The sequence below is a fragment of the Centroberyx gerrardi genome, chromosome 18 (assembly GCF_048128805.1).
Source record: "Centroberyx gerrardi isolate f3 chromosome 18, fCenGer3.hap1.cur.20231027, whole genome shotgun sequence".
Lineage (NCBI taxonomy): Eukaryota > Metazoa > Chordata > Actinopteri > Beryciformes > Berycidae > Centroberyx > Centroberyx gerrardi.
In genome coordinates, this window is record NC_136014.1 from 24,716,842 (window position 1) to 24,735,020 (window position 18,179).

Sequence of the window (18,179 nt, forward strand, 5' to 3'; positions counted from 1 at the left end):
AAATAAGTAAGATTTTAAATGATTATAATATATCTGTGGGGGTTGATAGAGTTGTTGATCAATACTAATGACTGAAGGATTACTCAGCAGTTGCTAACTGCAACAATAGAGGTTGATATGAAATTTTAGCAATTCTTTTGAAAATAATCTTTTCACATTCACTTTCTAACAAACACACAAGTCATAACTTGCGGTTGTAATTTGTAACTTGAATGTAGACACCAATACACTTCAACAAATAATATCTGAATATACAAAAAATGCTTGTAAATGTAAATAAGCAACACTTTGGGCCGTATTCTCCCCAGCAGGGTTAACATGGTGGTAGTGTGTCAGACTGTCGATGCATTTTCCTTATTCATAAACAGGTTTTACCGCCTCAGTTTTACAGCTAGTGATATTTCAGCATCACCGCCCGCTTCTGATCATTTGCATGTCCTGTAAGTGATTCCTAAAAGCAAACCGCTGTGCAAAAATACCAATTTATGATAATCTACCTTAAAAAAAACCTTAATTGATAAAGAAATATCTCTAAAAGCTATGCTGTCAATGTGTTTCAGTGCTGTGCTTGGAAACAGGTGTTAGAGGTTCATTGGCTCGTTCAGCAAACAATCACATTTTCTATCACAGAAGATGAGAGACAGAGTGACAGAAAAGAGAGAGAGGAAAATATATATATATATATATATTTTTTTTTAAATATGTAAAGTAAAATGAAAAACAACTGCTGGTTCTGAAGTCGTAGCGCTGGTTATAAACCCTGCTGTCTGTTTTGTTGTTGTTGTTATTGTTGATTTTGTGGTTGTTGCTTTGTTTCCTGGACAAAACCCCCAAAAACTTAATCATTAAGATCAGTAAGAGCTCTTAATTATCATACCTCATGAATGAATAGGATAGATTGAATAAAAGAATGTTTATCATATTAAGTAAATGAAGCTACTTTGGTCACATCATCAAAATATTTTTATATTCTTATATTTTTCATAAAACCCCTCCCACAGCCAAGTGTCAGTCTGACATTCATGTTTTTGACTTTCAAAGCTGAGAGAGAGAGAGAGAGAGAGAGAGCAAGAGAGAGAGCGAGAGAGAGACAGAGAGAGAGCAAGAGAGAGAGAGAGAGAGACAGAGAGAGCAAGAGCAAGCTTTCTCACCTGAGGACAGAGAGGTGAAGTCCAACGTCTTGTTTCCAATGTAATTATCAGTCAGTTCACACTGGAATCTCTTTTTGATATAATCAGTAGTCAGAAAGGACACAGTGGTGTGGCAGGGAGACTGTGATATCTGAATGTTCCTGATGTTTCCATCCAACTTCACACCATCATACAGCCACATCAGTGTCTTTCTACACTCATATGTCAACACAGAGCAGGACAACGTCAGATTATAGTTGTCCTTCTGTTCAGTCACTGGTGAAGATGGAGATATTGTGAGAGGAAGACAATAACAGGAAAATCAACTTCAATACTGTAATCAGAATTATTGTAATGTTTTAGTATATTGTTCCAAGAAGGCAGTTTGAGCTGAATAGGTTATAATGTTAATACTCACGGTTTACAAGAGACAGATCAACCTGAGCATCTGATTGTACTCGTCCTGACATGAACTGTCTGCAGTAGTAGCGACCAACATCCTCAGCTGTGACTTTCTTTATAACCAGAGAACAGTCGGCTGTAACACTCAGCCTGGCTGCTTTAGCTTCGGCAAACTCAATTGATGCAATCTGCCCATGGGCAACCAGCTCTACTGTGGTTTTGTTTATAAAATGACTGAAGAGCCAGATAGTATAGTCACATTTATCCTGACTGCGTGTCACATTGTCACAAGGCAGAGTGACTTCATCTCCATCTTTGACATAGAAGGAGGGCGAACGTTGTCCAGTTACTGCTGTGGAGAAAATGATAGAGAAATATTTTGTCTCAGTAACAACATTGTATTCATATCATCATTTTAGGCATTTGACCGATGCTCCTATGGAATAAACTGTAGCAGAAGATGCAATAAAACTAAGAAAAGCTGTTTTTTTTTGCTAGACAACCACACAATTTTGAGTTTATCTAATTAGATAATCTAGTCTAATAATAGATATGAGATATTATTATATCTAATAATATCTAATTTTGAATGTGTTTCATCAGTCCAAAGGTTATCGAATTTTCAGCGATGAAACCTTCCTGTGTCTGATAGAGAAGTGTTAGTGAAAGTCAAAAGAGTCAAGCAAAATTGTATTTCCTTTTTTTAATTATGCGTAGAATAACTTGAAATTTGGTTGTCCGAGCTGACTTGTCTATATTTCAGTTATGGAGGTAATTTTTGAAGCTCTGACAACATCAGTTTGTAAATGATGTTCGTTATTTTTTCTTTCCTTCAGTCATGAACTCACATTACATTTATTGGTGTCAAAAATTGAATTTTATTTTCGGATTAAATAAAGACTAAGTAATAGCTAATAATGCTGCAACAACTGGAAAAATATTAAAGATTAAAATATATAAGAATCAGTGTGTAAAGAACCACATTTTTCAAATTCTGCACTTTGGAAAGATTATTCAGTACTTACAAAATACTTCCAACATTAATTTTGTATTTTGAATGAGTCAGTGTCACTTTTTAAAATACTTTTTATTGTCACTCACAGATAAACAGTAATTAAATATTATATATATATCAGTAAATACATATTTCACTTCTATAATTCACTTCTATCCTCATGTCTTGATGACATGACATTTCTTGTTTAGAAATTGTGAAGGTGTGCAGACCAATGTGAGAAAAGAAATGATTTTAGATTTGTTGATATTTCATTTTGGAATGAAACTCTTCCAATTCTGTAGTTTTTTAAGAGTTGTTCTCACTCTTGTATTACAAATGTTTAAATGAAGCCTCACCTGTCAAATGAAGCAGTAGTATCAGAAATGATGAAATTTCAGCCCATCTGAATTCAGCCATTCTTCTCTCTCTCTCTCTCTCTCTCTCTCTCTCTCTCTCTCTCTCTTTCTCTCTCTCTGTGTCTCTCTCTCTCTCTCTGTGTGTCTCTCTCTCTCTCTCTCTCAGTCTCTTGCTCTCAACTGTCACTATCTATGAACTAAAGGTTCCTCAAATAGAAAGATGTCTTTATTCCAATTAGAGCGGCGTCACTTCCTCATCGCAGCTTTGTTTGCTGTTTTTTTTGTTGTTGCTGACAAAAGGAAATGTTTTGGTGTGAAGGCATGAGGAGTCGAAAAGAAGTAATAGAGTACATGCAAAAAGTAAAACATGAAATCAAAAACAGCGCTTGATTTATCTCATCTCGTAAAAGATGTTCACTTTTTTGTGTGTTTAATTTCAACTGAGGATAGATTAAATGTAACCTGGGCCAAACAGTATTTCATCTGTCTGACCCGACAGATATGACGAGTATGCACCTAAAAAGCTTTTTATATAAAGAATGGTGCGTTACACATCACAAAACAATGTCTCAGTTAAAGGCCACAGACGTGTGTTTCTGGAGGAGATTTTGAACAACAAACAGAATCTGTCATCCTGAAACAAGACTGACCAACTGGTATTAAGGCTTAAAAAGACAGATATGATGGTGTTTTAGTGGCTGTAGAGGTGTTAGTTCCTCATTGCAGCTTTACTTTGTGTTGAGAGATGTTCAGGAAGTGATCTGGGTTCAGCAGCCAGCAGAGGTCTGGTGGTTTTGCCTTCTCATGGTGACCGGATCAGCATACAGAAACAGTCAGTCGACAGCCTTTTAAGGCAGAAGACAAGATATATTTAAGTATGCATTTTTGTCTGTTGTTGCCTTTCCATGATGCTTTTCACATAATATCTAACTGCCAAAGTGCAATTCCAAAACAAAAGAATGCCAAGGACAGAAAATGAATGTTAACTTGCCAACCGTGAGGCCCAAAGAGTCTTTGCAAGAAGGATGCATCCACATCTAAAATTCATGCAAAAGATCGCTGTGTGAATGTAACACTGTGGCCGAGGCTTCTGCACAATCTAGACTTATTCTCCAAGATCCAAATACAGTGACCCTTCACACACACACACATATTAAAACAGGTTAAACGCAATGCTTAGAGTGGAAAATTGAACAGTTGAAACGACTGACTGATCAAGTGATAATGAGAGATGGATGACAGATATGATGTGCATGCAACTAAAAAGACCTAAACATGGCATATTACACATCACAAAACAGTGTCGCAGTTAAAGGCCACAGAAGTGTGTTTCTGCAGGAGATTTTGCACAACAAACAGAATCTGTCATCCTAATGTAACAAGACTGACCAACTGGTATTAGCACTTAAAAAGACAGATATGATGGTGCTTTAGAGGATGGGGAGGTGTTTGTTCCTTATTGCAGCTTTCCTGTTTTCAGAGATGTTCAGGAAGTGATTTGGGTTCAGCAGCCAGCAGAGGTCTGGTGGTTTGGCCTTCTCATCAGGACCGGATCAGTGGTGAACCGTGACCCTGGACCCCAGGCCTTCAGTTGGACCACATGTGGCACAAAACAATCACACGAAGCAATAAAAATAACAGCCAGAGCCCTTTATCACAAACTGGTCTCATCAAGGTGGTTATCAACTCACTCTGTCAACTCTGCATTTTCCAATCCAGCTATGAGCGCGTTCTCATGAAAGCGACGGGTTTGTAACAAATAGCCAATCACATGCAACATGGACAGATCCAGATCAGCTGATTTAAGATAAGACGGTAGGCACACTACTGAGTGAGGAAATGAGGTCGTCTAAGCAGCAAAAGTAATATGACTCAGCAGGCAAAAGGACATGAAATATAAGCACACAACTACACAATAAAACAATAATAGCAGTAGACTATTAATTGTAGGATTAAACAGACCCTATATATACAGTGTCAACAGCTTAGGCGGTAAAAGTGTGAGGTGAAAAAATTTTTTTTAAAATAGTTTTCGTAGGAAATAGCATAGTAGTTTGTTTTCACCTGTATTACAAGGCTATCATGCTCTGATGAAGGTGCAGACTGTCCTCCCCCCAAAAACGACCACATAGGTCGTTTGTTCCTACCCTCTAATACGACCCACAGGAGCGTTTCCTAAATTAGTGCCCCTACCGGCGGCAGGAGATGGCTACGTTGGTCTGCGTCCACGTCACGTGACTGTCAAGTTTCTCTCTGCGGCGAAAAAAAAAAAAGGCTGACATTCCTTTTATTCTCAGTGGAAAATGCAATATTTTAAGATAGTTTCGGCATTAAAATGTGTTTTGATAACATTTCTAGTGAGAAATGTGCATTTATTTTCATAATCTTCATTCAGTGAATGTATATGATGTTTAGTTTGTTAGTTATTACGAAGATTCATTCAGGCTTTCTACCGTTGCTATGGTGGTTGCTATGCACGCTGCTATTGCTGAAACCACAGTTGTAGTCCTTCCGGTTTGCAAAGTGGTCGTAAAAAGATATATCTACTGAATATATCAAATATCTAGTAAACTAGTGTATACTAGTGTGTATATATACTAGTGCATTTGGTGTAGAGGCTGCTGGGATCATTCAGGCGTCTGTCTGGTTCTGTCTCCTCCAGAGGAATCTTTACTGTGGAATAGGTGACCGCCTCCTCTTCCTCCTGGACCTGCACAACACAACAACCACTTCAAAACTTACAGTCGCAATGAAACAGCATTCTTAATGCGATGCGTCTCCAGTTGAAACAGGATGATGGACTGGGACATAACGCAGGGAGGGATCATTCAAAAGTGTAAACCAATGGGAGATCAGTTAGGGAGAGAAAGGCAGTTTGATTTGATGGGAGGGGCGGGGTGGGGGGGTCTTTAGGGGTACACAATGAAGTCACCACTAAACATTTTTCATCTTCCAGGAAGTTAAAGTAATGAGATTTTGGTGTAAAAATACAATAAAATATTTTTTTCATTTCATTTTTTGAGCATAAATTGTCAAATAAGTTTATGGTGGGATAGAATGAGCTGAAAAATGTAGTTACTCTATTCCTTGGTTCAATAGGGCGTTGAGCTAGTTGAGTAATAGGTATTGAGTAATACCTATTACTCAATAGGTATTGAGTAATAATCCGGTAGAATATTGAGTAATAATGTCGTAGAAAATACAGAAGTTCCATTTTAGAGAGACGGAAAGGACCAGTAAGCAACTGTTAATATTACATAGTAATTACTCAGTAATCATTCTCATTCACATCTTACTACATTAATGTAAGTAGGTGTGTGAACAATTTTGACTCTTAGTGTTTGCACCTGGGGAATTGTGTGTTAATTGGGTTCGAGCTGTGATGACTTGAGTTAATGATATTGAATGCCAGTGCTTTCTAAATGAGCACATGGTGCAGCCAGTGATATATGAAGGGATTTGTGTGTAGAGTTTTTCACAAAAAGTTCAACAAATCTGAATCATGTGTGGAGACAAGGGAATAGTGTTTATAGTTTTGGGAAATGGGTCTGTCTTTTGGTAGATGGCGTCATGGTTTGGGATGTTTAGTTAATAGACCCAGTTATAGTGTGTAAGCGATCGAGAAAAACTGTAATGTAGTACAGTTATAATGCTAATAATTAGCCTACTCGTTTTTTACTATATAAATAAGTCTTACTTATCACCAGAAATTACCAGCATTTAACTGAGAAATTAGACATTATAATTACAAATATGTATTTATTTCCAGAAAATAGTTCACTTTCTAATAAATTTATATGCAGTTACAGTTAGTGCCCTGTAATTTATTTACCGTAATGTAAAGTGCTATATAAAAGTCAATTTTGAGTATTCATATCCTCATATGAATTTATGAATTTGTGAAGGGACGAACCTGTAAAACACCTTGAGACAAACCTGTTTTGATAAAAAGCTATTTTTGAATAAATTTGCATTGACTAACTTCTAGAAAAAAGCCCAAAAAGTTGGGATCCACAACAAATAACTTGATTTGTCTGTACTGCCTTAACCGTACTGCAAGGCAAAATGTAAATGGGATCATTACAAAAGTTCAGAACCACAGCTGAATAAACACAGGAGTACCAAGTCACTCACCTGTTTTTTAGGAGTGGGCTTGTTGTGGTTGGCATGGCTAATGCTGGCATAGGTCAGAGTTTCATCCGGATCAGCCTGAGTGCAGATGACAGAATGGTTTAAAAAGAGTATGCATACTGCCTGCTATTTGGATGTATTTATAATGCACAGCAGTGGTTCTCAACCTGGGGCTCAGGATCCGCCAGATGGTCACAAGATTGTTTCTAAAAAATGTTTTGAATATACAACTTAATCATGTTTTTAAGCTTGTGTTGAATGCTTTCTTTCTCGTATGTGACTTCTGAGTTCTTTTACTCAGATTAGCCTGATGGGGGCGCTATGATAAAATTTCACCCTTTGAACGGTCCTGACTCGTTCACCACTGGTCCTGATCCTGACAAAATTTGGAAGGAAGGCACATTTTGGCAGTGTGTTCTGGCTTTTAAAAACTACACTGACTGCGCTATAATAAAAGGTCAAAATGTCTAACTTTGAAAGGTCCTAACTGCTACACCACCTGTCCGATTTTGATGAAACTTGGAGAGGGATTGATGCATCTTGTAACTGATTGGCCCAAGAGGTGCCTGCATCATGACAGCATGTTTGCTGTTGCCTTGTTTACTGATGTTTGTGTGGAATGCTTTTTTCATGTGAAATAATGAATGTTTGCATCATTTGTTGTCAAAGTTCAGCATTCTGCGTCTTTACACCTGGACCAGGGGGTCGCAGGCTAAAATGATCTACTGATGTACAGTTACCTATGTGTATTATGTAAGTATGTATGTAAATGCATACGTATCTGTCTATCTATATTGCAAGTTACCTAGCTAGTTATTTCTATATGAATCTTATCCATTTTATTGCAAAATAGTACATCTTACTTACAAAGGAATGGGTTGATTTTTGAACATCTGAAAAAAAAGGATCAGTGTGAAGGATAGATCTTCAAATATATTACACTGTATATGTTACGGTTCATGTGGAAAAACGGTCATATAACTGACTGCCCCTTTAATTTTTTAAGACTGGGCTGTATGAACTGACAGCTGAACCAGTTGGATGGTTCTACATCACCGGACGTAAAAAAGACATGCATCAGATGCTGAACAACAAGCGTGGAGGGAAATCTGCAAACAAATCGGTAAATGTAGCCCAAGTAGTTTTCACATGAACTGGGGCATGTGCAGATAAACCGGGATATGTGGGAATTTTTAGAATTTTACCACATTGCTGGTAAATGTGCAAAATCACTGTTCCATGTATACATGAACCACACTGTTCATGAATTGACCGGTACATGTGTACATTACTTTTTTCCACATAAACTGTTTCATATACGTTATAATATAGCACAACATAGCACATTATAGCATAACATCATAGTATAGCATATTATAGCATAATATCATAGCACATCATTGCATGCTGTTGTTACGTAGCTATTGTACCTATACAATGAGTTACAGTGTTTTAGCGACTTCCTCTACCTTTTGTTCTCTTCCTGCGTTTGATGAGTACAACAGTGAAGATCAGCAGTGCTACTACCCCCCCGACCGCTGCTGCTGCACCAATAAAGATGTGAGTCTGAGCATCTGTGGTCAGAGGACACCGGTTAGCAAATTAAACGAGTTTCATTACAAAATGAGATATTCAGCCATTTGACAAAAAATGATTCTAATGACATGAATCTACATGTTTGGCTGATTTTTATTATTATTTATTATTTATTAGATTTGTTTATATTTGGCATCATATCTGTAACCATATTCTGAACTATATATATAACATCTTTTTTTTTTCATTATGGGAAGCTTGAACTTGAAGAAGGGAAAAAGTCTGCATGCAAGAATTAAACTTTTTTTGTCATATTTCTATTTAATATGTTACAGTATTGTAATTGGTGGTTGTGTTTTGTTAAATACCCCCCATTTGTTATGTTCTTATTTATCTTCTATTTTGTTCTTTTGTCCTGTTTCATATTACTATTTGCTGCGGCAAAATAGTAATATTTCCACAATGGGAAGTTTCATCTTAACTTATCTTAACCTATCTAATCTTATTTTATCTTATCTTAACCTATCTTATCTTAATAAATCTTCAATGATCTTAACCCCTCTTGTCTTATCTCAACATATGTTAACTGATCTTAAGCTGCCAATATCTTTACTTGTCTTCTCATATCTTAACCTGTCTTATCTTAAAGGTATAGTTCACTCAAAGAATGAAAGAGTGGCGATTTCAGCTAAATAATGGTGGAAATGTCGGTCTTTTCAAGTCACTGTGGGATCTGTTGGCTTCAAGAGACTTGGATTATGCTGTGAGAGCTGCATGGAGACATTTTCTGGTTATTTTCTGTTATTTTTTGAAGACTGAAGGTCTCCTGCAACTTCAGTTGTTTTGGAGAAAGCTGCAATGCACTTCTCCCAGGGATCTCCAGGACTGTTGTATGGACTAACAAACTTTACCAGATTTTCTACTGGCATGGGGGTGAGTAGATAATGACTGAATTTTCATTTTTGGGTGAACTATTCCTTTAAGAAATCTTAAATTATCTTGCCTCATCTTAACTTATCTTATTTTACTTAACTTATCTTAACCTGTCTTATCTTATCTTGTCTTATCTTTACTGAATTTATCTTATTTTAACATATCTTAACCTATCTTAACTTATCTTAACCTGTCTTATCTTGTCTTGTCTTTACTAAACTTATCTTATTTTAACATATCTTAACCTATCTTAACTTATCTTAACCTGTCTTGTCTTGTCTTTACTAAACTTATCTTATTTGAACATATCTTAACCCATCTTATCTTAACTTATCATATCTTGTCATCTTATTTTAACTTATTCTATCTTATCTTAACCTATCTTATCTTACCTTAACTTATCGTAAATTGACTTATCGTATATTATCCTACCTGAGAAGGCAGGTGGGTAGTCGACACATATCACCACCTTGCCCTTATCATCAGTCAACTGGCAGCGGTATTTCCTGTTGTTCTGACTCCTCACAGTCAGAACAGAGATACAGTTACTCTGTCTGTTGACCTCATACCCATCGCCTTCATCGTGCAGCTCGGCGCCCGTCTCGTCTACCCAGCTGATTCTGTTCTGTCCACACAGTCTGTCTTCATATTTCAACAAAGAGCATATTAACATGATATTGCCGTCCGGGTTTGGATCTGCGTCTGGTGGAGATGGAGAGACTGACAGAAAACCAGTGATAACTGTTAGCAGAAGTCGAAATGTATGACTCTTGCCAAAAACGCAGCCACTTTGCTATGAGGTACCAATAAGTTTCTCTTATCTTTTTAATGGTATCTTTACTGTAGTATCCTGTGGAGAGTGCCACTATTAGTAGCCTATTATTATGATTAATTTTGATCGATTTCTATTGCTGTCATTGTTTTAGCTTTTTTATAGCCATTATTATTTTTACCTTGTTTAAAAATCATAGTTCCAGTGAGTTTAAAAATAACAACCCCAATGAGTTTTCATAGAAATAAGACTCACTAGTCAGAATATTTAGATAGACAAATGCCTCCGGTCCATTATCTCTCTGTCTACAGCTGTAGAGCCCAGCATCCTCAGCACTGATGCTATGAAGGACCAGAGAGCAGTTAGAGCCCAAACTCAGTCTGGCTGCTCGGGTCGAGGAGACAATATTTCCATCCTCGAGCTCCACATCAGTCGAAGGGGGATCTCTGTTGAAAATCCATGTAGTTTTGGGGCATTTTGGGTAACTGGATAACACAGCATTGGCACAGGGTAGAGTGACACTGTCTCCAGGTCTGCGGTAGAAGGTGGATCGTCCACTGATGCCTGCTGGGAAGAAAACAACATCAGTCGATTCAGTTTTATAGCTCCGGTTGAAAAGTAAAGCTCTAAAAATGAGACAGTCGCATTTGTAAAAAGTGACACCCATGATTACAAAATGGTTGATGCCAGAAAATTAAAACATATTCTGGTAATTTTTGAAAGATGCTGGGTAATTTATGTCCTTGGTTGAAAAAAAAATAACACTTTACAGACTAGATTGTCTATATTTTACAGACATTGAATCATGAAATTCAGGATTTTTTCCCCCAAAATGGATATTTGACATTTTGAAAATTAACTCTTCAGTTATTTTAATTTGTAACTGTAAACATCCCCATCTTTACCAGGTTTTCTTCATACCTACAGCAGAAATATACAAGGCCTGGAGTGTATTTTGAAATAAAACTCTCAGGGGCGAATTCACAAAAGGATTGCGCGGCTTTTGCTGACGCTAAACCTGTGCAAATAACACAAAAAGAAACCGTGTAATTCACAAAGGGTGAAATGCCCCGCTAACTGCACCACCACGCAAATAGTGTCTCGGTGCTCCTGTGCTATTTGCACTTATTTAAATTAGGTAATATGCATACATTTGGCACAAAATTGGGCCCTTTCTATGCAAATGAGCCTCATTGCAAAAACAGTCCAATTCACAAAGGTCGGCGCTAATTGCCACACGCAGTTAGAGTGAAATTATTAGCGTCTTCAGAGAGTTGGTGGTAACTGAAGCGCATTTATAAGGGGTGTCACGCCCAGACTTTATCACTTGTTGATTTAACTGAGAATTGAATTGACCTGCAAATGTCTCTGCAACAATTCCACCTTTGTGTGACCTAAAAAATAAAATTGTCTGTAAATACAGTCTGTAAATAATATTTTGACATTATTATTATTATTATTACTATAGAACTTTAACACAGATTGCTTCACAAACAAAAGCAAATAAATCAGTACTACCAAACAATCAATACAACTCAATTTCTCACTCTGAAAATATTTTCACTTATCTCACTAGTCAGCACAGTGGGCTTTATTTTGGCCTAAAGATTCAGCACCATGGACAGCTCCGCTCAAACTCATTTACAGTATTACCTCCGCCAAGGAGGTTATGTTTTCGGTGCGTTTGTTTGTGTGTTTGTTTGTCTGTCTGTCAGCAGGATTAGGGAAAAACTACTGGCCCGATTTTCATGAAACTTGGTGGAAGGGTGTAGCATGGGCCAAGGAAGAACCCATTAAATTTTGGAGCGGATCCGTATATTGGTTGCGCTTCAACATTTGCATATCATAGAAGACTGGATTGGCCTTGGCGGAGGTCTGCGCTCTCCGAGTGCCCTTCTAGTTTATTTTGGGATGCAGTGAGATGCAATGACAAACAAAGGATGCCGTGACAGGATGCAATTGTGTCATGAAAAATAAATGAATAAAGCTCCCCTACATTCTCCTTTGTTCTCCACTTCAAATCATGCCATCTTCTTTTACAGTCTGAAGGTGTGCGTTTGGTAACACCAACAGCACTGACAGACTGGGATATTAAATCCCAAATATGGTTTCTCGCAGTCCCGGTTAAATTTCTTGCCTGAAGTTTTGAGGAATGCCTCTGCACCTCCTCCGTCAGGACTTGCAGCTCGCGGTCTAAAACAATCATTTTTCTCTAAGGCAACATTTATACTTTGCCACATTGATAATTGCAATCAGACGCAAAACAGGGGCAAATTGCACTCAGTTGCAACAGGTTATGGGCGTGTTTGCGCTGGCATATCATTAGCGCAATATCTTTTGTGAATCGGTCCTTCAGACGGAGCAAATAGCGGTTGCAAATGATACGCAATTCATGGTGCTATTAGTGGCCGCAATCCATTCTTTGTGAATTCGCCCCTGAGTGTTATTTGAAATTATTTCAAAGTCAGTTCTTTATACTTTTCTGTCCTTGACACCTTCTGAATTGTATTGATGTACTAAACCCCACCCATCTGATGATTTAAGTAGGTTAAAACAAGTGTTAATTATTTTTTGCAAAGTATTTGACTCAGGTCCGGTGTTGATGCCTTACCACAATCCTTCTTCCACACTCCCAAGTCTTAACATTGTGATATGGGAGTGCTGTTTCATTTACTTCTGTACTGTATGCCTAATTCTGTGTTCATTTGAGAATCTATTAAAAATAACTAGCTCATAATAGCATTTCTTCTTCTCTAAATATCATCTGGAACCGTTTTCTACAAGCCAGAGAGGATGTTAAAGAAAAATTTGGCAGATGGCTGGTAGTAATTTTCCACACTAATCATTATGCAATAACAAAGAAAAGGTTACATTTACGTTTTGTGAAATCAAGAGATATGTTTAAACAAGCAAAACAACATTGAATATGGCTTTACCTGCAGACTGAAGCACAAAAATCAGAATAAATTCCAGTGGAGCCATTCTCCGTCCCCTGTCCCAACAGTCTTATATTCTCTAAGGTAATGCTTGCCTGATGATGTTTTTTCCTCCTTGTGGTTGAGTTTGTTTGTGAAAGCGAGAGACGGTAGCCAGTTGTGAAACAGCAGTCTTTAACACCCAGCCTGTCACTATGACAGACTAGATCCTCTATGTATTTTAGTCATATTGAAGACCCACTCAGCAAAATTCAGAAACCACATTAGACTCCCAGTAACAGGAAGGGGTAAGGGTGAAGAAAGAAGGTGAAGTTACTCCTTGTTGTGTAGCTGTCATTCTGTTGTTATGGCTGCTACTTACTTCAGTTGTTGTTACTTCAGTCATGCCACAAATAATCCAAATATGTTTCTCTGTGTTTCTGTGATTTCTGGGAGAGTTTTTTTTTTTACTGATGTCTTCCCTCCCCACAAAAGATGCTCCAGGCATAGAGATGCTGGTGGAATCGTCAGATCAGAAACTATCTGAGCTCTGGAGGTACTTGTGATTTTCATATTATGTATAACTAGCATCAGATTTATTTGTGAGCTGTGTTTTGCTTTTGTGTTTGTCCCTGGGTTGCTGTGTTTTTTCTGTCTTTGCATGTTTCCCCTGCCCATGAGTTGCAGTGACGTCACTGTTCTGTTGACGCCGCCATATTGACTCCCATATTGACTCCAAAAACAAACGTTACCAATTAGTGAGAAAAAGCACCTACCGTCGTTATTTTATTAAATAATGCACGTTACTTACAGAGTACCAATTAAAATGCCCGTTATATGTTTTGTCGTCAGTTGTAATGATGATTTTGTTGTTTACCCACTAATAAAGAGAGAGACGAGACATAGTAGGAACAATTTAAATGTAACGTTATTGTAATCTGGTACTCCAAGTAGATTCAAATAAATGCTATGAATTATTTGCAAATACTGTTTGTCCCAGGTGTGACTGACACTGAAGCTACATGTGAAATAGGAAATTAAAAAAAGATGCAAAGATGCAGGAAGAGTAAAATCCTTTTATTGTTCTGATTTTACTCTGGGTGTTTTGATTGCAACAGTATGTACAGGTTAGTATCATCTGCATACAACATCATCATGTACCCAGTATTCATGACTCCAGACATGTTTCTCCAACATCCAACAGTGTGGACGCTTTCAAACAACTTATAGTCCAACAATAACTTCATAAGTAAATTAAATCAACAGCTACGTATACATTTCTTAACAGTGGGGTACGTTGAGACTGTAAGCATCTGCACTGAAGTACTGTTGGGCCAGTATACATCCTGTATTCAGGAAGTGCAATAACAGTAGTGGTTTGGAAAATACACGATAGACCAAGGAGGTGTTCTGCCTCTTCACAACCCAGCTCAGACCGCTGCGGACACGGCAGAAGAAGCTCTTGTTCCTCCTTTATTTTCAGCTCGTATTTCTTTTCTAGAGGCAAGTAACTACCTCAGTGCTGTTCCTTTCCATTTAAAATAAATCCTTTTAATTGATTCTCACTTGCTTATGCATCAAGACTCATTTGACCTTCACCATGAAGTCACAACCCAAATGTGTTAGATGACACAGTAATGTTACTGTCCTGAGCCAATCAAAACATCTCACAACCCATTTTTTGATCCTCACCGCCAAGTGGAGAGAACTTGCTTTAAATGATGCTGTAAAATGAGTCTGTATCCTGAGATCTGATTGGTGGATAAAGCAGAGAGGAGAGACCATGGTCAGGAATTCAAACAAAGCCTGTAATGTGTAAATTGCCATTGCAGTATTCGCAACCCCACAACTCAAAACATCCCTTAATGATTTCACTTGTTAAATCCACTTCAGTCATGAAGAGAGATGTAGATGGAGGGGAGGAGACACCTTACAAAAGGATCTGTAAGCCTTGAGAACTGAGACATTTGTGCAAAAGGAAGTACAACTCAATGTAAGAAAGGTTTTCCTAATGTGTTGTACACCAAGTTAATGATTTTTAAAAATGCTCCTGTCAGTGTTATTATGTTGCGCAAACACATGAAAATGTCTCACAGTTTGTATCAAGCCAGTTAAATTCTCAGTATTTTACAGACCGAATAACCATAAGTTATCAGCCCCTTCATAATTTAACTCAATACCTTTTTGCTATAATTTCTTTACTATGAGCAGAGATTGATAAATAGCATTACATGACAAGATAAAATAAATTATTAGAACATAATGTCAACACTACAGAGCTCTATAAAAACGGACTCTAAAAATTAGAAAATGACAATGAAATATTATCAAGCAGAAATGTTAGCTCTTCATTTGCTAAGAACTACAAAAGGGGGAATTGCATCAGTCAACAAACTACTTAGACACATTTTTCACAGGTTCCAAAAAATAGAAAAAAATAAATATCTATCTACAATCAAGTGAAGCGAAGCAACAGATTACCAGTGGTTACTAAGAACACGCCACCATGTTGGAGGCATAACAAAAGGAAAGTACAACGTTATCACCTCTACCTCACTTACAAAACAAAGAAAATGCCTTTCTGTTCACTGTTAGAGTGTTCAGATTATACTGGAAAAGGGAGGAGGCAATCATGGAAGAAGATCTGATCATTTTACAAATTATTCTTTTGCTGTTACTTTTCCAGCATTGTGGCGTGTCCCTTGTCAACACTGGTAACCACTTTCCTAACGCTCCATTACAGGTCTGTATAACATTAGTCTGACACAGAGAGGTGTCATAATTATGCAATAAACTCCCACATAAAATGACTGAAAAACAAATCAGATCAGCTTTGAAATGGTTAAACCGTTTACAAGATTGTATTCTAATAGTTGGAAAAAAAAAAATCTCATTATCCCAACAATAATGATTGTTTCTCAACAATAATACTGTGGCTAAACCAGGATTGTTTAGGGAAGTGGTGCAACAGTTAAAGTTGCCTGTTGATGCCATTTGATTTCCAAACAAATGGTCAGCTGACATTAGCCTTGTGAGGCTAAGCTGACAATATGCATCGTCCAAAAGCAAAGAATTTCATTCCAAAACAAAAGATGTATCTCCCATTTGAAAACTGATGGATTTGGCTACAACACAGATTGAACATGATTGATTATTATTGATTATTCATTGATGTATATAACATTTTGGAATGAAACCCTTCAAATGTAGACAAACTGCAGTCACACATTATCTGTATTGTGTAGGTGTAGGCTAAATGTATATGAATAAGGATTGATCAAAGGCCAAATCCATAATTGCTGCATGGCGCCCCCCTGTGGAGGCAGCGTTGCCACTTCTATGGCTTTGTTTACATCATGACTTACTGTAATGGATTTCAGACTTATCACAGCTGTGGACACAAGGGTGACAGTAGACTACATGACAGCTAAACATGAGTTTTACAAATATTATGAGGCTGTAAAAGATGTATGTTGGCAATGTTCATAAACCTTGAAGTATGATGAAGTATGACAGGTTAAGGAGGCTACAAAAAGCTTAATTCCATCTACGAGTCAAACTCTTCTTCAATCTATGTGAATTTAACCAAAGTTCAGATGGTCAAACAAACTCCAGATTGCAGCTTTTCACATCACATCTGGATCTGAGAACAGCATACACTAAGCATCTGCTTCTGTCTCAGAGGATGCAGACATAACTCTTTGTGCTCCTAGTTGCTGTGTTGCTCCAAAACAAGATGGCGGTAACATTTTGTCATATTTCCACATCTCACTGACTGCAGCACAGACTGAAGCTTGAGTACCTGACATACAGATTCTCACGGTGTAATATTGGACAGGCGTCAACATTCAAACACATTTGAAATCATGCATCTGAGTAGAAAAATTGTAGTTGTGCGTGTCCTTATTGTGCACTGAACTCAGTAGAATATATCTGAGATTCGGTTTGGTCCGTAGTGGTTGTGTAGGAAACACCGTGTGTCATCAGGTAGAACAGTGGTAGCCATTATAGAAGGCCCCTTCATGCATTTATCCTGCATCTGTCCTATAATACTACCACAGATAATTCTTTCTTGAAGGTTATTCAGTAGAGCCAGAATTAGCATATTGCAAAACAAATCTCTAACATCTCTCAGTCAACTCATTACCAGACCATTCCTTGCAGTTTGATTTTTCCAAACAGTTCCTCTTAGGTTTGGAGCCAAGGTGCAGCAGTATCTCAACAAGCATACAGGAACAGGTGGGACTTCTACAACGGCTACATCTGTGGTAAGATAGACTCAAAGTACTCAACACTGACATAGACCTCATGCATATGAAGGAGACCTGGCGTGCATCCCAAAGCTCCAAAACTCACTCATGCCGCCATGTTAACTTCAGGTTAATGTGCGAGCAGTGCATAAAAACTTTGATTGGCTATAAGGCGTATTATGGGCTTGGACTACGTCAGTTATGATAGGACCACTTCATCAGTAGCAGATGTCCATTTTTGATCATGGAGTAGCAAATAAACTGTCCCGAATGGCCTCCTCCTCTCCTCCACTCCCTTCGTCTCCTCCGGGTTATTTCCTGGTAGGAAAGGAGTGGTAGTGAGGGAGGGGAGGACAGGAGGAGGAGTGAAGGAGCTTTGGGATCCACTCTCTGGATCACACTGCCAACGGAAATCCTTTCAATCTTTATAATCACTTGCCTGAATCAGGGATGGGTAACCAAGTGCCATGGCAGGCTGAGTATGCAGGTTTCCATTCCAATCATTGATTCCACTGATTAGCATGTTCAACTGTTGAGGAGGAACTAATCAGTGAAATCACCTGGTGTTTGGTTGGAACGAAAACCTGGGCTAAATATAAAATCCAAGAATGCCAAGTCAATACTTGTAACTTTGTGGAGAAAGTTCTTCCCAAGTTGTCTCGGAGAAAACAACTTTCTATCTTTACCTGTCCTCCATCCTTGCGGTCTTTTGTTTTGGGATCATGCTTCAGCAGTTAGATATTACGTAAAGCGCGTC

At 37.9% G+C, this 18,179-nt stretch overlaps 1 protein-coding gene across 1 annotated transcript; it reads right to left on the reverse strand.

Moving 5' to 3' along the window:
- Nucleotides 1-83: 83 nt before the first annotated feature.
- LOC139915202 (uncharacterized) lies at nt 84-18,119 on the reverse strand. The gene is made up of 10 exons (XM_078289775.1): nt 18,109-18,119; nt 10,513-10,742; nt 9,918-10,205; nt 8,486-8,590; nt 7,884-7,909; nt 7,184-7,222; nt 7,020-7,094; nt 5,484-5,595; nt 1,152-1,406; nt 84-97 (listed from the first exon to the last, which is right to left on the reverse strand). Exons 1-10 carry the CDS (start codon nt 18,117-18,119, stop codon nt 84-86), a joined length of 1,155 nt encoding a protein of 384 aa, XP_078145901.1.
- Nucleotides 18,120-18,179: the final 60 nt, after the last annotated feature.

Coding starts and splice junctions, on each gene's coding strand:
- LOC139915202 (XM_078289775.1), bottom strand. Junction 7,910..8,485: donor ACGCAGGAAGAGAACAAAAG/GTAGAGGAAGTC, acceptor CTTTTTTTTCAG/ATGTTCAAAAATCAACCCAT. Junction 5,596..7,019: donor AGCCCACTCCTAAAAAACAG/GTGAGTGACTTG, acceptor TGTGTTGTGCAG/GTCCAGGAGGAAGAGGAGGC.